At 43.5% G+C, this 26,285-nt stretch overlaps 1 protein-coding gene and 1 long non-coding RNA gene across 3 annotated transcripts in view; one reads left to right on the top strand and one right to left on the bottom strand.

Moving 5' to 3' along the window:
- Positions 1 to 26,285, top strand: part of LOC138491838 (uncharacterized) — a 238,042-nt gene that overhangs the window by 182,688 nt on the left and 29,069 nt on the right. The gene's annotated exons all lie outside the window — the stretch shown is intronic.
- LOC138491837 (anosmin-1-like) overlaps positions 1 to 26,285 on the bottom strand; it is a 550,452-nt gene that overhangs the window by 20,053 nt on the left and 504,114 nt on the right. For both annotated transcript variants that reach the window (XM_069618627.1, XM_069618628.1), the window contains exons 11-12: positions 23,506 to 23,674; positions 2,394 to 2,626 (exon numbers count right to left, since the gene is read on the bottom strand). In XM_069618627.1, the coding sequence (XP_069474728.1) occupies positions 2,394 to 2,626; positions 23,506 to 23,674 (402 nt within the window). The remainder of the gene's footprint in view (positions 1 to 2,393; positions 2,627 to 23,505; positions 23,675 to 26,285) is intronic.

Raw genomic sequence — 26,285 nt, forward strand, 5'->3', positions numbered from 1 at the left:
GGATAATGACCAATTCTACACAGAGCTTCATGTCAGTATCCCTCCTGTTTTGAAGAGCATGTCTGGAATCCTGCTGGACCCGCTGTCTGCACTTGTATGGGCTGGTGGGCTCGCGCAATTCTATTAATTGTTGTTTTTATAACTAAATGTATAATGTTGACCTTGCTTGTACGATTCATTCTGTTTTACAACAGAAATATGCAGCTGGATTTGACTGATTGGTATTATTATCACTGACCCTAAAGACAAGCATGTGTCGACCTTCGATCGATAAAGGAGCGGGTCAGCCCCAACAGCATTTGGACGTGTGACTTCAAATGACAGGTTCCTCGTGGAAGCGTGTGCGAGGGTAAATGGCGCATGAATTGAGCACTGTGGTCTCGCGTGGGGCCATCCTGCACAGCCCATGACAGGGCATCCTTCCGAGAAGGATGAATTGCACGCCACTAGTTATTAGTATATTACTAGAGGCCGGAGCCAGCCTCAAAATGTAGGGGGAGGAGAGGTGGGCTGGATGGCAGTTTTGAAAGCTGAGTGTGGCCATTAAACCTATTGCATTGTTGACCACTCCTCCCACCCCCTTGAGCCTGTGAGGCTGGATACATGTTACACCTTCCTTCGACCCAGGGCTGTAAGTGGGACGGGGCTAGCTGGGGTGGAGCCCCGGCAGTCTCCAAAAAAGGGCTCTTGAACCGGGGCCCACCCCTGAATAGCCCCAGCTACGCCACACCTCAGGCAGCCTGTGTAGCCAAAGCGCTAAACGGTTACACAGGCTGCCTGCGGATGTCAGCACTTCAGATTAGAACAAAAGAAAAGTCATCGCCTTTTCTTTTTTCTAAACCGAAATACTGACACCTGCAAGCAGCCTGTGTAACTGTGCAGCAATTCAGTTACAGGGGCTGCCTGATGTCTCTGTACTTAAACAAGAGGAGGGCTTCATGCTGTGTAATGGCGTTGCAAAAGGCGAGCTGGACAGTCCAGCCCTCCTCCTGTTTCTGAGTACAGAGACATCAGCAACAGGCAGACCTTTCATTCAAGGAGCCTGTGGTAAAGCATTGCACCATGCGGCTCCTTTAATGAAAGGGCTGCCTGTTGGGTGTAAGATGGGGCACACTGGTGTCACACCTTTGGTGCGTCAAGGCCCTTCTTTTGTTTAAAAGGAGGGGCTTCGCACAACAAAGGTAATAATGTCAGTGGACTTCAGCTCTACTTCTTTTACTGCCCCCCCCCAGGCAAGGGGGAGGCTCTCATTAGGGGGCAGGGTCTAAGTACACCAGCTCTTAGGCTACACCACTTAATGAGAGCCCTCCCTGCCCCCCTTGTCCATAACACAGCGAGTAGAGCGCTTGCTTTGACATCTATGCTAAGCCTGCTGATGCAGGTTCGAATCCCGGCAGGGCCAAACTCAGCCTTTCATCCTTCCGAGATCGATAAATGAGCTCCACACACCGTGGGTAATAATAAGCAGCGCTCCCCCAGGCAAGGGGGAGGCTCTCATTAGGGGGCAGGGTCTAAGTACACCAGCTCTTAGGCTACACCACTTAATGAGAGCCCTCCCTGCCCCCCTTGTCCATAGTAGAGCGCTTGCTTTGACATCTATGCTAAGCCTGCTGATGCAGGTTCGAATCCCGGCAGGGCCAAACTCAGCCTTTCATCCTTCCGAGATCGATAAATGAGCACCACACACCGTGGGTAATAATAAGCAGCGCTCCAATATCTGAGGGTTCGTAGCGCTATATAAATGCTAAATTATTATTTCTCATCCCACTTTAAGCACTGGTTAGACCCATTAGATGCGTCTTGCACCCCAATTGACAGGCTATTTAGTTAAACACATCGATGCTAATATTTCGAGGCGTGGGCCATTCAAAGGCTGAGCCGAGGAGTGAAGCCATTAGGTTCATCATAGGTGTCTGTGGATAACACCTGGGCAGGCTTTTGTCCTCTGCCACTGTATGTTTACTGCTGCACTGGTCAGGCTTTTGCCCGGACTGGGCATCACAGAAGAGTGATGCCTTATACCTGTTAGTGAGCTTTAGCCTTCCCAACCCCTAGGTTGGTACCGCCCATGGCTATTACAGTGCTTAAAAGCAGGATGAGCGCGTCACGAAGCGCTACATAAGAACACAAATACTTATTATTATAGAGATAGCTGTTGGAAATTCGTGATGACCAGTTACCAATAGTTTGTACATGCTCCGGGAGTTGTAATGTGTGTTTTGGGAGATCTATTGAGCGTCTATGCAGAACATTTCAATTATGTATCGTAATTAGATCCAGTCGAACCCAACTGGAATTTCCATGACCCCTACGTAATGAAATCAGAAATCACGCTGCATGGTGTAGAAGCAGAGAGCCCAACGGCCGATCTGAAAGTCTGAGGCCACACTTACTGGCGAAAGTGTCTGTGTCTGGGAGGTGACTCTGTCGGGGGCTGGCCCTTGAAGGCTGACGTCGGATAGCTCCTCCCATCGGAACTGGTAGCTGATCACAGGCTGCTCCTGAGAGGGGTCGCGCTGGAGAACCTCCCAGTGGAATTCGCCCGTGATGGAGCCGTTCACGCTCCGGAATACAGCTAGGAGCTTTTCTGGCCTCAGCATCACCTTCCTTGACAGCAGGTGGCGTCCTAGTACAAGAAAACGAGACGGTCAATATTAGACTAGAGCGGTGGACAGTGTTATATCGTTTTATTTTTTATTTTTGTTTGTTTCTTTGTATTAGATCCAGTCGAAACCAACTGGAATTGAAGCATACTCGTACGTTCGATTTACGAGTTACTTATGTTCTGAGTGACCATATTCATAATTGTACACATACCCCGGTGGTGGCACTGTCAGTCTAAAATTGTACCCATGCTCGTCCCCATTTTTTGATAACACCCCCTTTCCTTGTTTTTGCACTGTAATGCTCCCCCTCACGAGCCCCATATTTCCGAAAACAAGGAGCCGGGAAAGTCTGTTACACCACCCTTATGCTTGAAAATGGAGATTGCCACACATTTTTCTTTAAGATTCCCTTTTCTTGATATACAGACTGGTCTTACTAATAAGGCCTACCTTTCCTGATTCATTTCAATGCAAATTGTCATTTTATTTTTAGTGTGATATCGGTATGTAGGTTTGTCCTTTTATATGGGATCGGGCTTGCCCAGGTTATGGGGCCTTAGCCCAATAACGACCTTTTGGCTAAACACATATAGCTCTGTTTAGCTAAGAATGTCTTATATATTGTATTGGTTTTGTCAGTGGTGGAAATGGAAAGAAATTGGTGGGGCATCCCACAAGGGCCGGGTTCGGGGCAGAGTTGGGGGAGGGCGGTGCCCGAGGAGGCAGGGTTTAGGGGAGCGAAGCTGGCAGTTGACCTCCGATCAAAGTAAATGTCCAAAATAATAGTTTAAAACTGCACTATTACTTTCATGCCGATTCTTCTACAAACTGTATATCAATTCCACTTTAAACTACTTTCATGGCACTGGGGATTGGTTACTTCACTGTGCGGATAATAGTTTTGACGAGTGTTGCTGAGTAAATATTCTTTAAAATGCGCAATTTGCATCCCATTTTATAAAAAAACTTCCCCTTGGGTACTATTCAAACAGGGTGATTTCTGTTGCCATAAACAACGTTTTCTTTTACTTAAACCACACCCGGCACAGCTCCTGCAGCTCCCCTCTGAAAGCAGTTGGGTGGCTGCATCGTGTGTGATGTTAATAGTGTGATGTTAATAGAGGTATTTATTTATGCACTGATTGTCTGATACCTGTCTAATTATTTAATTATGCAATGTTTAGCATTGCATAAATAAATAAATAATTTGGGTCCATGTATCCGACAAACATTGCATAAATAAATAACTAAACCGGGTCGTGGCTGAGGACTATAACTTCCTCTTGTGACCTCTTGCATGGGGTCACCAGAGGAAGTTACAGTTTGCTCTCGGGTGCTTTCTTTTTTCCTTTCTCCCCAGAGCAGGGGTCTGGGGTGGCTGACTCTGGCCAGATCCCGAGATCCAGCTACACATCTGGTGCCGGATCTCGGATCCAGCGAGAGCCGGCCCAATGACCAGCGCTGGGTTTTGTCTCACAGGAAACTGCGTTGACCTTTGGTTTTCCATAGATGGGCCTTACAGATGAATACAAATGAGACCCATGATTCCTTAGTTCGCATTTTCTCACGGGTCCCCTGTTCTAACAAATCCCACAACTCTCAAGTGAAGTGGCATGTATTCACATATCTCATCTTGTTTACGCCAGTGGTGGCAATTTCTGTTCTGGACTCCTGAAGTAATCCTTAGAGGGGATTGGACTTTGGAGGTGGAGATGAATTTAACTGTCCAATCCTGGCTGAAAGATCATAAGTTAGCACCTCCTAATATTACATTTCCATGAGAGGGGCTTGGAGAGCACTATGGGAGAACTGCACAGAACTGGGGAGAATTGGACAGACCTAAGAAGATCCTGCCTAAAATCCATCTTGGAAGGAGAGCTGCCACAGATCTTGAAGGAGAACTGCTCCTGGGGGTATCCTGAGACAGCATCCTACAACCATCTTGGGTGGAGAGGCCTTCACATTGAGATGCCTTAAACCTTGCCTGGGAGAGAGAAACTGGGGAATCCAACAGCTGACTGAAGTGACCAGACCCTGTGGGTTCACAGAAAAGCCTGGCCGTTCTTCCTCAGTGCCCCAAAACACTCCAAGGTCCAATGCAAATAGAATGGATCCATTTAAAACAAAATGTGTGTGGGTCTCTGCCTGCCTTAATCTTTTTCCCTTAATAGTGGGTGGGAGGCAAAATGTGGAGATAGACCCTTAGCAAATTTGATGGAATATTAATTTAATTAACTTCCAAATAGATTCACGCAGGGGGGAAGCTTGGAAGAGTTTGGAACTTCCAACCTTTTTCCTAGCGGGAATAAAGTTATAATCACATAAAGTAATTGGGGTGTCCTGGTGCCAAAAACAAAAGTGATAATTGCCACCATTCCCAACCCTTTCCTTATTATTATTATTGAAACAGAAAGTTGTCCTTGCCACAAACACAAAATTCCAATTCTCACCACCCTTTCAACATTGTCCTTAACAAAGGGGTGCCCTTGGCCCAAAAACAACATTTTTAAACTGTCCCCACTCCCTAGACCTCCCCTTTAAACAGAGGGGTGCTGCATGTAATTGATGCATGGGTTTTCGGTGCGGGGTGGGGGACGAAGTGCTTTGCAAAGTGAAACCACTGCAATTTCCATTGAACAATATACACTCTCCTGAGAGTAAGTGACCCTGAAAGCAGAAGGAGTTTGTACTGCCTTTGGTGGCACAGAAACAGGGTGCTATTTGTCAGAGGTATCTTTAATAATCTGTGTTTTCAAAACTGCAAGCATTTGCAAGTGTGCAGAGAAATCGCATGTATCAAGCATTGTGCACGTAATGTGTAATTTATTTTCAAAATTAAATTGTGCCTGTTTTCAAAATAAAACCTTATCGAGAAATGCTAAGGCTTATGCTCTGTCAATGTGCCGTGATATTATTATTATTTCATTTTGATACCAAAGGGGTTTGTGGGACAGGAGTTTTGAACCGTTTATGTAGCCTGTGTTCCATGCACCTTAAACAAAAAGGAGAAAGTCGTTTTTATGTTGAAGTTTTGTTTGGGGGCACAGAGAAGGTGGCGTGTGTAACCATGTAGTGCAAGATTTATTGAACCTATACTTTAAATATACATTCTTTTGGGAAACTCGCCTGGTTATTGGCTCATTTTTGGCACAGGGGAGGGATCCACGGGGCTCTTTGAGTCATGAATAGGGCGTGTTGAATCCTAAATAAACAATCTATTGTGGTCTTTTTTAAATGGGGAGGGGGGTGTTGAGCGTGGCCTCCCAATATATTGTTACACACTGGGTTCAAAGTGTTGACATTCATTTCCAAGTGTAATCTCTCTGAGGATTCCATGTGTCTTACAGTTCTTTCTGTTCTTTCTTTGAGACCTCGGAAGCCACCCCACATAGCAAACCTTGTAGTAAAGTGATCTGACCCGGATAACATCATTTGGTGTCGATGATATCGGGAACGTAGGATGCATCCACTTTCCTGGTTCTACAGTTTGCAATTTGGCAACAAGCTACATCTCCACCCAAGTCATCTTTAGTTTTAAACAAATGTATAGCGATGGGGAAGCCAGAGAATGTATTGGTAGTACTGAGCCTGAGCTGAGACAGCCGGTCATGCTTTGCTTTAAGAGCCCAACACAAGCAGGTCCGGCAAAAGACCCTTATCTGGCATTCTGCTTCCCCAGCTCACAAACCCCCTACCTGGCTGCCTGCCTTCCCACAAGTGTGCACCATATAAATAGTTAATATTATAATTATGATTGGAGCAACAATATAGAATAGTACATTATGAGCGGTATAAAGTGATAATAACGAAGACAATAACAAATTACTTAAATAACTAACCCTAAATAACGAAAAAAAATTATATATATATATATTTTTTGTTAAAGTATATATGCGGGTGGGGTAAGGAATTAAAAAGGGAGCAAAAAGTATGAAGTAAAGGTATGTCCAATGCGCAATTCCGAAAATTACAAATTCACATCAGAGAGTGAAAACAAGGTTGTCTGCTTGTATGCAGGGTTTATTGGTCAATGACAGCCGTCACGTGTTTCAACCAATCTGGTCGTTATCGAGGCATAAATCCAGTGGTAAAGTGAATGCATGCTCTAAGTAGTTAGAGAGTGGTAAAACAGTATAGATACCGCCAATGGTATAATCTTGAAAAAAGTCAATTGGTAAGGAGATCTATATAGCATGGATGCTAGTGGAGGTCAAAGGGTCTAATCCCTATAGTCCCATAAATGTGGAAACCCGGATAATGTGATTAAAAAGGGAGGGTTGGGATGGAGTATTAGCGCTCCGCTAGAGAAATAGCGGGCTTGGGGGAGGACCCCCCAAATTGAAAAACAAAAAAGAAATTGATATTATTTCGTTATTTATAATTAGATAAATACGTTTCTGTTATTATTTCATTAGTAATTTTCACATGGAACCATTATGAGTGACACTTCTTCTACAGAACACTCAAAACTAAATGACTGCTATGTTATCCCAATTTTGGTAGTTGTTAAAAATAAGGTGTAACGAGGTAATGTGATTTGCTCAGGTTCACATAATGTGTCAAGTGGGGAAGCTGGGATTTAAATTATGGTTTTCCTGGATCCAAACTATACAATTCAGACAGCAGAGAATTATATACCTTCAACTGTTCCATCTTCAGTTTTGAAACCAGCATCCAACGTTTTCTGTATAGTTGTCTTTAAACAGCTAAAATCTGACTTGATCACTATTCAGTAAATCTGGTTTGCAAAGCACCGACTCACGCAATAAAGAAACCCAACAATCCTATACATGTATCGTTCTCTAAGGGCATCTGTGCACTGGGTAATTAGCATGTGCAAAGGCATCTTTACCCTGAGACCTGGCTTCCCCTCTCAGCCCAATTTCTTCTGAAATGTATCAACACTCTCAGTTTCAGAAACGTGGAGAAGGGTGGCGCTTGGACCTCAATGGGGATCCAAGTTTTGCTGCCACTTTATCCTCACTTGCAAGTCCTGGAGGTATATTAATAAGCATATATGGTTCCTGGTTGTAAACACCTTAATTTCTGAGTGAGTGTTGTGAAAAATGAAATGACCACCAAGCCCATTGTGCATTATGCAATTAGTGATGTACCTAGAGATGCAAGCATAGCAACCATTTATTACAAATATAGTTGTCAAATATACAGATCTGTGGGCATTCTTATGTTCCTAAAATGCTCTTTGATTTCATGCAAAGCAGCCGGGAACTCTCATTGATGCTCTTTGTCCCTTTCCCTTTCTAAGTGAGGTACAATAGGAAGTGCTTTATGTGGTTAGTGAGATCTTCTTATGGTTACTATAGGTTTTGCTAATGCTCTTTGCTCAGTTCTATGTGTTAAGTTCTTATGACTGTCAAATATACTGAAAGTAATCAATAGAAATAAAAATTGTAAACTTTGAATAATATCAACAGAGATGAGAGTAGGTCACCCTGCCCTATCACCCATGAAATTCGGTGCCTCAATATTTCTTTAGCACTCACATTAATTTTGCTAAACAGCAACAGTTTTTCACATGGCATTTATTTAAAATCTTCTAATCTATTTATTCATAATATCAACTCCCTTTAAAAAAAACCATGTAAACCAAATGTATGCAATGCGTCTCCACAAAAGTGACTTAAGGTGCAATATTAGTAGACAGAAAAGTGCAAGTGCTTCACAATGCATAACAGTAATATACATGAGTCTTTCTTTAAAAAGAGGAAACGTAAATCACAATGCTAGTATTGACTAAGAGAAATCTCTTCTTTTGTATGAAATGATGTTAAATAACTCCCTGGACTTCTCGTGCACCCATATATATATATATATATATATATATATATATATATATATATATATATATATATAGCATTTCAATATCCAGGCCCAATCACTTGACGTATGCTCTTATGGTCCACGTTTTCCCACTCTGGACTTTTTAGAGTCCTGATTGGATGACAGAAACCAACATTTCTTTGACAACCAAGCGACGTCAACACTGTGTTCCTGGCACATTTTAAGGAAGTATATTCATCCTCAATGTCTCCCAATTGGATTCAGGCAGGACTTCATCAGGACGAGAACATATCTTAGCATTGGAAGTAGATTCTATACTTCCTTGGCCAGGAGACCTTCCAAGCAGCACCATCTACAGGTAAGACACATGGAAATCACTATTTGGACTCTATGTTGCTATGTGCGAAATGAGCAAAGTAAAAGAGCTGGCACCTGTAATAGGGACTGACCTTCCCTGATGTTCCAAGGGTGCTATGGGCAGTAAAGATGCATTTCTCTCCGTTGTTATTTATACTCTATTTTATTCATCAATCCGGGGTGGGCAGATGCTATCCTTCACGTCTGCGCACATCTCATAATACATGTAGTATACCTTAGGTCTGTGTCCAAGGAAAAGAACAATTATCTTGCTCTACCATTGGACAATCCTATAATGCAAATAGTATTCCTTACTTCTTTGTCAGGGAGGAAGAGTGTATACCTTACTTTACCTGAGATACTAAAGGCATATTTCAACACAAAAGATTGTTAAAAACCTCACTTCTAGCACATGAGTATCCCCCCCATATCCATGTATGCATTACATGCCTGGGTGTATGTACAGCTTGAAGCCCCTGTCCCGCAAATCTCCACTCACCAAAGTATACAACTGCATTAACGATCATGGTATAAAGTGAGTGTCTATTTGCCACCTCACCCACAACAGAACTGAAATCAATTACCTGTGTATTTGTGAGGGGTAAGCCATTCTGCATATGTGTTATACATTCTTACCTCTCAACGATTTGATTTTCAGGATGTGAGCTCCTACCGACTGGTGACCTTCTCCATGACCTTTTAAGTGTACCCTTAATATGTCTGCCTTTCCCTTTGCAACCTGTATCCCTTGCCTGTAACCCTCTGATCCAAACTCTCCAGAACCTTCAAATATACCCTTACTGGGCCTGTCTTTCCCCCTGCAACCTGTATCCCCTGCCTATAACCCTCGGTTCCAAACTTTTCAAGTGTACCCATAATAGACATGCCTTTCTCTCTGCAACTGGTATCCCCTGGCTTTAACCCTCTGATCGCAACTCTCCAGGACCTTGTCAGCATCCCCATAATAGGCTTGCCTTTCCCTCTGCATCCTGTATCCCCTGCCTGTTTACCCTTCATACGTCTGCCCTTTCCTCTGCAACCTGTATCCCCTGCCTGTAACCCTCTCATCAACACTCTTAATAGGCCTGCCTTTCCCTCTGCAACCTGTATCCCCTGCCTTTAACCCTCCGATCCAAACTTTGCAGGACCTTCCAAGCAACCCATGATAGGTATGCCTTTCCCTCTACAACCTGTATCCCCTGCATGTAACCCCTTGATCCACACTCTTAATAGGCTTCCCTTTTCCTCTGCAACCTGTTTACCTTGCCTGTAACCCTCTGATCAAAACGCTCAAGAACCTTCGAAGTGTACCAATAATAGGCCTGCATTTCCCTCTGCAATCTATATTTCCTGCCTGTTTACCCTTCATACATCTGCCTTTCCCTCCGCAACCTGTTTCCCCTGCCTGTAACCCTCTGATCAACACTCTTAATAGGCCTGCCTTTCCCTCTGCAACCTGTATCCCCTGCCTTTAACCCTCCGATCCAAACTTTGCAGGACCTTCCAAGCAACCCATGATAGGTATGCCTTTCCCTCTACAACCTGTATCCCCTGCATGTAACCCCTTGATCCACACTCTTAATAGGCTTCCCTTTTCCTCTGCAACCTGTTTACCTTGCCTGTAACCCTCTGATCAAAACGCTCAAGAACCTTCGAAGTGTACCAATAATAGGCCTGCATTTCCCTCTGCAATCTATATTTCCTGCCTGTTTACCCTTCATACATCTGCCTTTCCCTCCGCAACCTGTTTCCCCTGCCTGTAACCCTCTGATCAACACTCTTAATAGGCCTGCCTTTCCCTCTGCAACCTGTATCCCCTGCCTTTAACCCTCCGATCCAAACTTTGCAGGACCTTCCAAGCAACCCATGATAGGTCTGCCTTTCCCTCTACAACCTGTATCCCCTGCATATAACCCCTTGATCCACACTCTTAATAGGCTTCCCTTTCCCTCTGCAACCTGTATACCTTGCCTGTAACCCTCTGATCAAAACGCTCAAGAACCTTCGAAGTGTACCAATAATAGGCCTGCATTTCCCTCTGCAATCTATATTTCCTGCCTGTTTACCCTTCATAGGTCTGTCTTTCCATCTGCAACCTGTATCCCCTGCATGTAACCCCTTGATCCACACTCTTAATAGGCTTCCCTTTCCCTCTGCTTCCCTTTCCCTCTGCAACCTTGCCTTTAACCCTCTGATCAAAACGCTCAAGAACCTTCGAAGTGTACCAATAATAGGCCTACATTTCCCTCTGCAACCTGCATCCCTTGCCTGTAACCCTCTGATCGAAACTCTCCAGAACATTCCAAGTGTACCCATAATAGTCCTTCCTTTCCCTCCGCAACCTGTATCCCCTGCCTGTAACCCTCTGATCAACACTCTTAATAGGCCTGCCTTTCCCTCTGCAACCTGTATCCCTTGCCTCTAACCCTCTGATCAAAACTCTCTAGAACCTTCCAAGTGTACCAATAATAGCCTACATTTCCCTCTGCAATTTGTATTTCCTGCCTGTTTACCCTTCATAGGTCTGTCTTTCCATCTGCAACCTGTATCCCCTGCCTGTAACCCTCTGATCCATACTCTCCGTGACCTTTCCCAGTGTACCCTTAATAGGCCTGCCTTTCCCTCTGAACCTGTATCCCCTGCCTGTTTACCCTTCATAGGTCTGCCTGTCCGTCCACAACCTGTATCCCCTCTGCTTGTAACCCTCTGATCCACACTCTCCAGGCACTTCCAAGTGTACCCTTAATTGACTCTCCTTCTAATTGCAACCCTGCTGCTTCTCACCTAGGTGTGCGCTATATAAAATTGCGGCATATAAACACAGAGTGCATATTAACGGTACAGTGAGAAGTTTCTATGTGTTTTACATCTGAATTTCCACCGCAGTATATTTGTACTGCCTTTTATGCAGCAAAAAGGTGTGGAGAGTCCTGCCCACTCCCACACCACCACCCTCTACCCATACCCATACCATATTGCCTCACCCAAACACCAGCCCTTTCCATTTTTTCTGCAAAAATGCAGTGGAAAAATACAGCTAAGAAAATACCGCAGGAAAACATTTTCGATAAAAAGACTGGAGAATAATACAGAGAACAGCAGGGGACACAGGATAGGGGGGTATACGCCCACCGCGTTTGGGTTGAAGAGGCCCTGCACATTAATCATTAATGGCCCAGGAGCTGTTCTCTTTAAAGATGGGTCTTCAGCCCTTTTCTTTTTTTTTTTTTTTTATTTTTTTTTTTAAATTTTTATTTTAATTTTCAAAATTACAATAAGATGAGCAAAAACATATTAAATGATTACAACAAAAACACATATACTCTAACCTACACACTTAACTATATACAAACCCCCAGAGTCAAATCAGATCTAAAATCGGGCCTAATACAATAAAAGAAATTTACCCCATATCTTATTGAACAATGCACTCTTTTTCTCCCTCAGGTACAAAACCCTTTCGATATCAGCCAAAATATGCATCTCAGCAATCCACATTTCAATTGTAACAGGAGTAGATGTTTTCCAGTTTCTCAATATCAATTTCTTTCCCACCATTGCTCCCCGAAAGATCCACTTTCTCTGGGAGGTACTCAAGTCTTCCAGCACATCAGTGCTGCCCAGCACAATAGTCTTGAAATCCAAGTGGATTCTCTCTTCGAGAACTCTCTCACAAATCTGATCAAATTCGAACCACATACCCCTCACTCTTGGACATTCCCACAACATATGTTCAAAGGTGCCCCTCTCCTGAACACATGCCCAACAGTCAGAGTTATCACTCATTCCTCTTTCCATCAAACGCTCCGGTGTCCAATAAGTTCTATGTAGAATCTTAATCTGCCGCGATCTTTCAACCAGACTCAAAGAACACAGTTTCACATTCTCACAGATTCGAGACCAATGCTCTTCCGCAATGTCCTCACCAATCCTTTGGTTCCAACCCAGTCTCACAGCATCATTTATCTTGTAGTTGGACACAATTTGTTTATAAACATAGCTGACCAAGCCACAACCACTCACCCCAGGTATCCAGCCAAGCAAATCCAAATTGACTCCCTTCTCCATATTCACGTCACCTACTGCTCTCCGGATCTTCCGATAGTCCGCCATACAAAAGGTAGGGATATCAAACTTCAACTTGACTTCTCTGGCAGTCATCCAAGTCATACCATTGAAAAGGTCCCCAATCCACTGAACCCCAGCAAGGAACCATTCTTGCCAGAACATAACTCTCCCTTCATATGTAACACTCGGATTCAGCCAAAGTGAAGCATTCGGGTCTCTCAATGCATCGAAACCCAAACACTCATTCAAAGCCAACCACGAAGTCTGTAGACTCTTAGTCAACGGATTCTCCAACCTCCGTCTGCATGGCTGACTCGTTAATAAAGCCCGGGGTGACAACGGACTCACATGACTAGATTCCGCACCAAACCAATCCGCACCATCTGATTTAATACATGCAAATAAGGTACGGGCCATGAAGGCCAGATGATATGCCCTGAAGTCTGGCACCCCTAGCCCGCCTTTCGACAAGGGCAATTGCAGTTTACTTATCCTCAGTCGCGGAGGTTTATGATCCCACAAGAAACCCTGCATAAGCCTATCCAGTTCTCGCCAATACCTTTTCTCAATTTCCAACGGAACCATACTTAAAACATAGTTCACTCTGGGGGTTGACACCATCTTTAAAGCATTCACTTTCCCCCAAAGGGAAAGTTGAAGCAAGGACCATCTATCTATATCTGATTTGAAAGCAGCACAGACCACATTCATATTCACTCTCACAAAATCTGCAATTGTTGGCAAAATCCAAACACCCAGGTACATTAACCTCTCTGCACACCACTTGAAGCCCAACCCAGTAACCAATTGTTTGTCACATAGTGGGACAAGGGGTAGAACTTCTGATTTCGCCCAATTAATCTTGTACCCTGAGCACCGATGAAAGACCTCCAGAATATTCATAAGCACAGGCAATGATTCAGCAAGATTCCTAAGGACCAACAGCAGGTCATCAGCATACAGCCACGCTTTTTGTTTCAAACCCCAACCATCAATACCCTGCAGGCCATCCTCAGTTCTCAACTTAATGGCCAAAGGTTCAACACTGAGTACAAACAAAAGAGGAGACAACGGGCATCCTTGTCTCGTTCCACGTTCCAAATCAAAAAATTGGGACCTCCAACCATTAGTTTTAACATCCGCCGTGGGCTTGGTATATAGTAGTCTGACCCAAGAACAAAAATGATGACCAAAACCCATTTTTTCCAAAACACTAAACATAAATTGCCAATTGACCCTATCGAATGCTTTTTCGGCATCCAATGAGAGAACCGCCGAGTCTTCTGAAAGTTCTGACGCTCTAGCAATGGTACACAGTAAAGTCCTCATATTGCTGGACGTCGTCCTACCCTTAATAAAACCCGACTGATTCTGATCTATCAGTTTCGGTAGAAGATTTTCCAGCCTTAATGCCAGAACCTTGGCTAGGATTTTGTTGTCCACATTAATTAAACTTATAGGTCTGTAACTGGACGCCAAAGTTTCGTCTTTGCCCTTCTTTAGAAATACCGATATCGTTGCATGTCTAGTCGTATCTGGAAGCAGTCCCCGAGCCTTAGAAGTCACATACATATCCTTTAACAGTTCCAATGCAGAATTAGGCAACCATCTATAAAACTCCACCGGCAGTCCATCAGGGCCCGGAGACCTGCCTGCACTTAATTTAGAAATTGCATTCCTGACCTCATCCACAGTTACCGGTTCCTCCAACAAAGTTGACTCCTCTACAGAAATTTCTGGGACTGGGATTGCCCCCAAAAAATCTACATTGGTTGCATCAGTGTATGTCTTACTTCTATACAAATTCTTATAAAACTTCATGAACACCTCATTTATTCTCAACGGATCAAAAGTAGTCATTCCACCAGAGTCCGTAATCGATGTGATTGAGCGCTCCGACTCTCTCAACCTCATTCTGTAAGCTAGCCAACGATCACACCTCTCACCCCGTTCAAAATAAGTGCACTTTTGTTGAAAATACCTTTTCTCTACTCTGTCAGAAATCAACACAGTCAATTCCCTTTTCAAACGATTCAACTCCGGAAGTATAAACAACTGTGAAGGATCCACCATCAATTTCCGTGATAAATCATTTATTTTATTCTCTAATTCCATCTGCGAATTGTCCCATTTCTTTTTCAAGCCTCTCGCCAAATTAATAAACATACCCCGTACAGTACATTTGAAGGCCTCCCAAACTGTGCCCAGCTCCACCTCACCATTACAATTTTCCTCCACAAAATAATCTATTTCTGTTGAAAGTTTGTCCATCTCATCAACATTATCCAACAACATAGGATTCAGTCTCCACGTAAATTGTCTGTCCATTGAAAAATCCCATCTCAAATCAAGAACCACATGTGCGTGATCCGTCAACACAATATTACCAATACTACTCGACTTATAACTCTGTAACATACCTCCTGACATCAAAACCATGTCAATCCTTGAATAAGTCGCATGCGCTCCTGAATAGAAACTGTATTCCCTTACCAACGGATTGTTCATCCTCCAGCTGTCCTTCAGATCATGCTCCACCATTAAATCCAATAGTGCCTTAGTTTGTACATCAGTTCTCCTGCAGAATCTGTTATTGCTCCTGTCCAAGGTATAGTCAATAACCGTATTGAAATCTCCGCCCAAGATTACGTTACTAGTCCCTAGATCCTGAACTGTTTGTGCAACCTCCCTGAAGAAAGAACCATCATCCACGGTTGGCGCATAAATGTTGCAGAATGAAACCACCTTGCCCTGAATGTTCGTCAGAATGGCAATCATCCTACCACCCTTGTCACCTATTGCTCTTAGTACCTTAATCGGGGCATTTTTCCTTATCAAAATCACCACACCCCTGGACCTTGAATCAAAAGAAGAACCGTATACTCTCCCTACCCAGCCCTTCCTCAAACCATCCAAATCTTCCTTAAGAAGGTGAGTCTCCTGAAGTAAATAAATGTCCCCATTCAAATCATTCAAATAGGACATCACTTTCCGTCTCTTCTGCACATTATTCAGTCCGTTCACATTCCATGAAATAACTCTTAATTGATCCCCCATCCTCCAGACCAGAAAATCCACCCCCACACTATCCAATCTAGACAACAGATCCTGATTTATGATATTGACCCTGAACCCCAACCCAACCCCCCAAAAACAGATGCAAAACACCAAGAACAGCAAACCAGAAAAAACTCCTATACACATACCAAGTAGTCCAACATCCTGGACACCTCTCCAAATAAACTTGAACTCCCATTAAGCCACTCCATTCCATAATAGCCCGACAGCTCCTTTTAAAACATCCCCCCCAGCAGCCCCCCACCGGCACCACCAAACCTTGCATCTCCCGCCATTTGTTCTGTGAAGGCCATGACAAGATGTCCCCCCGTAAAGCACAGAGGACCATCTAGGGAAGAAGTAGAGTCAAGGATGCTGCCCAGGAGAAAATGCAATGTCCCCAATAACATCGCACCCTAATAGGGCAGTCCCTGAGCCCATCGTCGTACAGTCTAAACGCCCAACACAGCCCACTCCGCCACACCACACATGCAAATCCCCAAATGTGTACTTCTATGTCGAGATCCTACAGAGATATCTAAATGCATACAACCCCACCTGCACGAGCCTCCAGCCTGCATATAACTTGCCATTCCTGAATACAGCACATCAAATCCTACTGCAAAACACGATAGAAAGGTGAAGCATAAGACTCCAAGTAACATTGAAGCAGGATCACAGTATTACATTGAATTGAAAAACCTTTGTATAATCCTTTTTTCTTTCACGTACCAGCTGTAGTAGTTTGTGATTATAACATGTAAAACCGTCTAGTGGTTAGTGGCTACATGGCAAATAGTGGGTCTTTAAAACCTATCGAGTACATATATGTCATCTCACAACCCCTTATGCGTTAGTGAACCTGCAGGAAGGAAGAGAGCTGCAGATCACAGCTATGTAAAATCATCTCCTGAAACATTGCACATTTTAATCCTGCCAAAACATGAGGAAAGTTCAGTTCTCCAAGCATACTGAGCGCATATATTTGACCTTTGGGAGAGGACTGAACAACAACACATGTAATACCTGCAAAGAAATGACAGGCTGACATCCACTAGCACACACTGCCTGGCACTACATAAGAAAGCCAGGCAGTGAACAACCAATAGTGCAATTGCAAGTGAAAGAGGCCAGTGTTGTGTATGCAGAAATGTTACTGTTAAAAAGGGGACTCTAGTCCATCAGCTGTGCTCAGGAAAATGAGCGTTCTTTAGAGGCCGTCAATCAGCTGCTGGACCCAGGCTCCCCTTCAGAAAGTTATATGAGGCACTTTGATGCACCCTAAAAAGCGTGAAAGCACCAGTGTAAACCGGCAGTGTCACAAGAATAGAAGCGTACGGGATCAAAGGGACTAGCCCCACAGTCTCCCGCCGCCAGTTGATTAATTCCTTGGGCGACCCACGGGTGAAGTCAGGTAAAGCAAAGAAAAGTTAGCCATCCTCCTCTCTTAACTCCATTAGCATTGTACAAACCAAAGAGCATGACATCGGGTAAGTTGCGATATAAAACGGCGCCAGTAAGTATGAAACGGCTGCAGAGGAGGAGCAGTTTGAAAGCGATCCCCACGGAAGTTGGGGAAAAAGCCACCCGCCGGCTACACATGTGGCGAGCACCCATTCAATAGGGACAGAGCAGAGATCGGGGCACTATCTCACCTGCCATACCGAGTGCAACTCCCAACTTCGTATCAATGATACGTGACCAGCTCCACTCCCCAATGATCCTGCCACAGGTCAGCTGACTGGAGCACATGACCGAGCAGGCAATGCTAGGTCCTCTCTTCTAACCCCTCCGGACATCACAACCTGGCCAGAACATGACGGCAAGAACGCTGAGAATGCCTCAATCGAAAAAAAAAACGTTTAACTGAAATATCGAGCCGGCGCCATTTCTTTACAATGTTGTTCGATGCCAAAAGTAAAATTGAAATAATAATAAAAAGGGGTTACGTTCAAACCAATACACCTACATTTGGTAAAACAGCTTCTGTGAAAATTAATTTTCCATCAATCCAGTCTCCCGAGCCTTTAACCATTTAAGAGCCTCATTAGGGTCTCTAGTGATTTTCTCCCCCTCAGGAAACATCAGAGTTAGCCAGTTAGCCCTGTTGAGAAAGGCTTTCACCCCCAAAGACCTTGCCAGGTCCTTGGGCTCTTTAAAGGATTTTCTAATCTCCACAACCTCCTTAGGGTAATCTGGGTAAATAAAAATCCGCTTCTTCTTATAGTAAATATTTTCAAACTGTCTTGCTGCTTTCAAGACTTCTTCCTTGATCCTGGTGCACACGAATGAAATTAGGACTTGCCTGGCTTTACCCTGAAGGCCCATTTTCTTGCCAATCCTGAATGCATTATCAATGTCCATAAGTGTTATCTGTCCATATTTGATTGAACTCTTCAAAACCTCCAGCACTTTTAAGGCCAAATCCTCATTTTCTTCTTCCTCCAGTCCAATGATCCTTATGTTCCTGCACCTAATCCTCAAATCCAGTTCCAATGTCTTAGCTCTCCCTTTATAAAAGTCATCTTTCAAGTTCTTGTAGGCTCTGAAGCTTCCCGAAATCTCCGCTGACATAGAGGCACTGCTGCTTTCCAAAACTGAAACACGGCTGTCCACCTGGGCCACCTTCATAGACAAATCCTCCATAGATGTTTTAACATCAGTCACATCCTGAGCAACCTTACCCAAGTCTTGTGCCACTTTCATCAGTAGAGAGTAGATATCCTGTGGACTTGGGATTTCTGCCATGTCTGTAGCTGATTTGGTTTTCTTCGGGATAGGGTTGTCAGCAGTTTCAATTTTCTTTTTGGAGTTCATATCTTCAATAATCCATATAAAGGAGAGGGCCAGGAGCTGCTGGTTTAAGCTGCTGCCTCTGCTGCCCGCATTCCGGAATCTTCAGCCCTTTTCTGAGCTGCAGGCGAGAGGGGCCCTTAATTGATGAATCACGTCCGGTATTTCTCCAGAAAGCTGGCGATCAGAAGACAATTGATCCGATTCACGACCGGTTAGGCAATTACAAATATAGTTTCTTAGCTCCCCAACCCTATGAAATAAGCAGTTAACGGTACCCTCTAAGGTGACCTGTGCAGTGTGCAAATGATATGCTCAAATGCTGAGAATGTGTAGGTGACGTTCTTGGCGCTACGTTCCCAGTGCTTACATTTACACAGACAATGGCCGCAGAAACCAAATGATGCAAAATACATTTAGAAGCATGTGCCTTTGTGTAGTTAGAACCACAATGGTGAGGGGCACCAACGCATATACGGAAAAAAACATGATTTTACATAGTTCTTTGGACCTGCTTGGTTGGCATTTTATAGGACTTGTACCATGTTTTGATCTGTTTTGGTGGCAATGGATTTACGTGGCCATTAGAATGTTAAAAAAGGCCCATAGCATAATCCGGGCTTTGCAGCATTATCAAAACTGCTAAACCAAATTGTTTGCGGGCACGTATACACATACTTCAAAATCGCTTTCACATAACGCTTTGGAGCATAGAACAGTCCGTGTTTAGGGGGTATTTTCGGAATATGGTGGTCGAAAATGAAAAATGGCGAAAACCTTCCACAATTCTTAAACATCACAGAACCACTGATACGTATTTTATTATTATTTTTTTTTTTTTAGAAAAGACAACATAATTTCTGCAGCAGCTAATTGGCACTCCAGAAAAGCAAGAGCTCTGGGAGAGTGCGAATCTCTCTCTAGCCAGTCTTAATCAGAATCACGACACCACATGGGGCACAAATGCACATACTGGAAAATTAAGCTAAATCGTTTTTTTTTAAAATGCTGAAATATTTGAGTGTCTAGGTATTTTTGACAACTGTGATATGTTTTGAGTTCTTTTGGTGGCCGTGGAACTATGCGCCCAGTCTCTAAACCTTTCTCAGATCATAAAAAGAATGCCCCAGTACTGGTAAATATTTTTTGCTAACAGTAATTATGCTGCCATGTTCTTGCTGCATGCAAAAAATTAGTCATGGGCGCCCCTCTATGAGAACGAACATGGCAAAAAGGGCCTGTTCTATGGGATGGTACCCACTCTGGAGTCCGTTTTTTTCCCTTTAGTGAAAGGTACAGTGAGCTAAAGTGTGGCTGCGGACTCTTTAGTGGGCACCTTCCCAAAGAACAGGTCATTTAGCCGTGTTCGTTCTCAAAGAGGGGCGCCTATGGACTATTTTTTCATTGTTTAAGGGACTTAGGTTTAGTCACCCTAAGTTTCCTAGGGTCATCCAGACGTGGTGAACCCCTTACTCACTGGGCTCAGAGACTGACAAGGCCCAACAAGGCTGGAACACGTGCCTGGGGTTGCTGTTGGTACTCTTGTTCAGAAGAGAATTGGCAGGCATTTCGGTGCTGGACTGTCCATGTGGGCGGGACAAAGACTGATATGCAAATGGGAATTTCCCTTTTGTGAAAGGTACAGTGAGCAAAAAGCGATGGCTTCGAACTCTCGAGTTGGTACCTTCACAAAGAAGAGGTCATTGGGCCGTGTTCGTGCTCATAGAGGGGCGCCTATGGACTATTGTTTTCTTGCTGCGTGCACCCTGGGAATTAGAACAGCCAAGCCGCTAAAGGCAACATCCTGGAAGCACAAATGCACATTCTGGAAAGTGAACCCACACTCTTCTTTTGACCAAATGCTGTGAACCATTTTGGTGGCCGTGACTTTACGTGCCCAAAACATAGCTTCAACCCTACTACGAAGACTAAAAATAACCCAGGACAATGATACCCAAAGACAATTAGGCTGCCCTTACAGAACACATCTACATCTTTGCCCCTGACGTATACAGTAGCATGACTTTTGCAAAATGGCTAAGCCAATAACAAAGCCTTCGCCATGGTGAACTTGGCAATGTACCACTGCGCAGTCTGATCTCTTTACAAAACCACAGGACAAATACAAATGATTTCAGAATATGCGGGGGTGGGGGGATCAATGTACTTGTCAGGGCAACATTCTACTAGTCTATGTAGAATATAAACAGTATTCCTGGCTATCGTAAAGTGGCTGCTTCTGTAAAAGAACCTTCAAATGGTTGCCCTCTACCATGCCTCATAGAGCAGCTGATAGAAACCAGGGTCCCTCTACATATCACTGCAAGTGCTCTGGAAGAGAGCCAACGCTCTTCATACTAGACCTAAAAAGGATACGTTGCTGTTTATGGAATGGGCATCAGGGTGACTGTGTATCCCTGAATTAATTATAGGGCGCAACGAGGCCCCGGTGGGGCAGCGGAGAGGCGAACAGGAACTACATTAATTTCACTAAACGTAACATGTGGAGCACCACGAGAGCTGAGCCTACCAACTCTTATTTATTTTAAATATGTTCATGGCACCACTCTTGAGACTCATCAAAAGGCATGGACTCACCAGCTAGAATTTTGCAGATGACGCGCACGCGATTTTCAAAGTGACCACCAACAGGTACAGAGGTACCGTCCTCACAAACGGTCATGCTCAAGGGAACACATGATTGGCCATCCACCTAACCTGGACAAGACAGTGATCATGAATTTGTCACCTCACGCCGCACCACAGGTAGCACTAGTCTGCCCTACGTTAATGGGTTCTAGTGTTCACACTTCCAAGGTGGTCAGGAGTCTCAGGAAGCCAATGGTCATTGGACTCACTCTGGCGGCACAAATCAACCGAGTCATAAAGAAATGTTTCTACCACCTACGCGCTAGAAGACAGATAATGACTTTGCTCACCTTATGACACTGGACCCATGCGATCATACAACTGTGTTAATCGACTATGCCAACAACATTTAGCTTTGCATGGCGATCCGTCTAGAGCACAGTTCCGTTTTAGACTCAACGGGGGTTGGGCACATAATACCAGTGCTAAGATCACTCCAAGAAAATAATCAATTTCAGAACACCCCAGATCACTGACAGGGCCCTTCGTGGCTATAGGGCTGAAAAAATCACGCCACACCAAGCCAGGAAAACGCGCAGATTCAGAAATGAAGGACCTCTGGAAGCCATGTCATACACTTGACAGAGACGCAGAGGTTCAAGGTTCGGTAACATCATAGCAACAGTTTGCACCTGCACGCCAAAGGTGATCTGTACAACCTAGGACCGCCCAACACAGTCTGAGCGCTAGGGTCCTCGCCAGGGAGCCACATGAACTGCTCGCTCACATTGCACCTGGAACTCACAGCATCATTCAGAGTTGCTCCCAGACCTCATGGGACTCACACACCTTCTAGAATCCGCACTCCATGCTCTCCATGGTAATCAATCTCGATTGATGCCTCCAAGCTATATCTCCTGCAAGCTGGTTTTCCCCTTCCCAATCCCCACTCTCCTCTCCAGGGTTCAACTCTCTTTCAGAATCTGCTGCTGCACACCAGACACCACACCCTGCCAGCCTTAATGCACACTTCTGGTGCACACCAGACACCACGCCCTGCCAGCCTCATTGCAAAGAAAGTCTTCCTATAAGTTCCAGACAGAAGGCCACTGCCACCCAGACTTTGCCACGGATGCTTAAGGTGGACGCTCAGAACCACCTACAGGGCCCTGCCCTGACCTCGCAGACTAACATCCTCAATGTATACACTAGGACACATTATGCCCACACCACTATGCAAAACGCACATGGCTGCCTAAGAAACCGCCTACCCAGACGTCAAACAGAACACTACACCCAACTTACATGCCACATCCCCAGCCAATGCATCTTAGCATGACAGACAGATAAGGCTGCCTTTTGGAGACAAACGACCTGGGTGGTGATCCAAACAAATAACGCCCACAAGCTGACCCAGCATAGCCACCTTGCAAGCTCCTTCTCCTCCCTCTAACCTACTCCCCGACCGCTCTGTTTCCAATCCACCCGAGTACCTGGAGATAATGCAAGTGCCAACGATGTAAGGTATAAATGCCAGTAACGTAACGCTCCAGCAATCTCGGGAGGATAGCATAAAGGCAACGTGCTCGCCTTGGAAGCAAGACGACACCGAGCAACACTGGTTCGATCCCCGGGTCCACGCTTAGAAACCTCTGAGTATTAAGCGCGTTATAAATAACCTATCATATAATGACATCATTGCTAAGTATTCTGGCAGCCATGAGATTTAGGAGCTCACAAATGATGCTCCCTGAAGCAGAGGTCACGCCATGGTTTTGCTTGGGAATGCAGGGGCAGGGTGCAAGCAGTCTCCTTGGTCAGGCCTTACTCCTTTTCAAGAGCTGTGCCCTGCTCTTGCACGCTGCACTCTGAATTCACTGGGCAGTGCAGGTATTACGTTTCCAGTTAGTTCTCATTTCAGGGCGATAAGGGGTCAATGAACATTTTGATTGGTAGCTATTAGACAAATGGATTAATTTTGCAGATGTTTAATGTAAATGTGTCACTTTTCAAGAATATTTTAGGCGACCTTTTGTAGGGTCCTTTGGATTCATATTGGGAACAGGGATAACATCAGAAAACTCATAAGACGTACCCAGATCTCCGGAAGATATTTGATGTCGGAGAAAGAACTGCCTATCATCCAACACCCTGACATGTCCCAGTTTTGTATAACACATTTCAGGGCCCAAGAGGCCGGGGGCGCTTTAGTGTTCGCAGGGCTGTCACTTACCCTCTGGCATGCAGGGCAAGCGTTTTGACCCTTTCGCCTTGAATGAGCTGCATTTGGGAGTAGTCACAAAGGTCACAGCTTCGACTGCCTGCTCCTGGACTGTGGCTGGCTGCACCGTTACCTTGTATTTACAAGCAAACAGGAGTCCAGTGATAATGAAATGAGAACCCTATAACAGAAAAATTGCATTATTATTTATTTATTTATTGTATTTATTGTGTATGGTTTACAGACGAAACCTTTACAACATTTAATTACGAATGAAATACGTGATAAAAAAATAATATATTATTACACGGTTTTGCAGGATATCAAAGAGTCTAGCACTTCTAAAACATGGGTATTGTAACAATTGCATACAACTCAATTCATCATAGTTAGTGTTATTGCACCAAAATAAACAATTTCACAAATACTAGCTATTTAAAAAAACCTAAATATTAAAACAATTGCATACATCTCAATTCATCATAGATAGCGTTATTCGACAAGATAAACTATTTCAGCACATTTCATAATTTTTTTAACAATATCACACAATCAACATTTATAAAACCGGACATTAAAACCCTTAAATACAACGCAGTTCCTCACAAAAATTAATTGGAACATTTTACAGCAGTATTTCTGCCCCAATTGAATTTCCTATATGGGAGCACATACATAGATTACTATGTTTTCAAGGTAAAAGAGAATTAGGGGAAGAACAATTATACTGTATCCCGTTCCTTATATAGGTCCAGAGATTTTATAAATAACGCAATCGCCAAACCCTCTGAGGTGTTAGTTGTCATCCCCATTGACTCCCCGATTAGCAAATTTGCTGGGCAAGAGAGTAATACATGCTTCACAGTTTCAATTTCACCCTCCTTCTCACAAAATTGGTAATATGAATCTTCCAAGCCTATCGGATTTATTTATTGATTAATATGTGCATAGCCAACAAGGCTGTACATATATGACAAGCATAACAATCAAAGATTTTACACAATTTACAACTAAGATCACATTAAAATAGTGCCTATAAAACCAGGATGCCGAAAGTCAAATCTCTTAAAATGTTTAAAATAAGCTCATAAAAGTTCATCAAGTGGAAGATAAGATTCATATCCTTGACACATAGAAGAATTTTCCATGTCACAGCCATATTTTCAGTATTACTGGCATTGTTATACCTTTTCTTATATTTACTACGCAACTTATTAAGACTCTCACAAGGCACATAAAATGTTCCTCAGTATCAATAGCCTCCGTTCCACACAATCTGCATAATCTCAATTATCTCGTAATCCTATATTTAGCTCCCAAAATGTCCAACGTATCACTAATATTAAATTTAAAAACTAAATAGTGCCTAATGGTAGTACAATCTGGGAACGCACTTTGGTATTTAGGTTTTTTGGCATCTCCAGACCAATGTTCCAAAAATAGCCCACTGGTTGTCTTAGTAGACACATTAATCATGTCTCTTTCTTTAGCATAGTCAGATATTGACATTTTGAGTAGGAGTTTAGCTTTAGCGTGGGAATAGTGGAGCCATATGGCAGCATTATCCTTAGACCATCCACAATATACAGTACACATTGAATCTACAACACTTAGATTGTGAGGGTTATCATTCTCATAACATACTTTCATCAGCTCAACTATGAAAGAATTATTATTAAGAGAGCTCAATTTCATATATAACAGCCATTTTACATTCTAGGATATCACCAGCATATCTTTTTTCTGTGTAGTAACACTTGACGAGTAGGAAAAATGTTCCAGTGTAGATTTTAAAGAATCACCCGATAATATTGATTTGGAAACTGTCAGAGAAGGGGTGAAATAACTCTACGTCTCTTATGATCCCACTGTAAATGACTCAAGGAGGGATAAGAGTGGAATCTATGGTTGTGATGCAGTCTTTCTCGTATAACAGTCATTTAACCCTTTCAGGATTTGAGACCCGCGTCTGTCAATCTGTATCAAGGGCACGCAAAGACTGATCATATATATCCCGAATTGCAATCAAGAACTTACTGGAATCTTTCCCTGATCCACCCATTGGCACCAATTTACCCAGCTCAGCACAAAACGTGTTTGGCAGTGGGTCTACCATACCTCAAAATAGGGATAACAATCTCCATTTCACCCGTGCCTCCAGGGATGCTATTCCCAATTCGTATTTTATAGCCACTGCTGGAATAGTGTTAGTTAGCTTAAGCGCCCGTCTCCACGTCCCTCCCTCTAACGTTTCCCAGGATTTCACCAGCTCATAATAATGTAGTTCCATCCATATATCAATTTAGGCACAACCTTGCTTTCATAAAAGCAAACTGAGGATTTATGGAGAAACGTCTGAATGTTTGCTTATTTTTTTATTTTTATTGTTCATGCATATGGTTATGAAAAAAACCTTTCGCATAAATAAATAGCAGTGTTGACAACATATACAGTGAGGAACATGAATCAGGCAATATACCATATTATAAATTCATACTACAGATTAATACAAAAGTTAAAAAGACGCAATTAGTATGAACAAGCATAAAATACAAAAATTGTCTCATAAGACAATTGTCTTATGAGACAATCAAAAATGGTCTCATAAAAAAATTGTCTTATGAGACAATTTTTGTATGAAACATGGTCAATATCAACCAAAGCGGTTTCATACAATGCTTGTTTCTACACAGGAAAGCCGCTGCAGTTATAACAATGCTCTCTGCACCATTTATTGAGCTCCCAAATTTCTCCTCCTGGATGGAGCAGACACTGTGTACAAAACGACCATG

This window comes from Ambystoma mexicanum, chromosome 10, assembly GCF_040938575.1.
Source record: "Ambystoma mexicanum isolate Mex_15411 chromosome 10, UKY_AmexF1_1, whole genome shotgun sequence".
Lineage (NCBI taxonomy): Eukaryota > Metazoa > Chordata > Amphibia > Caudata > Ambystomatidae > Ambystoma > Ambystoma mexicanum.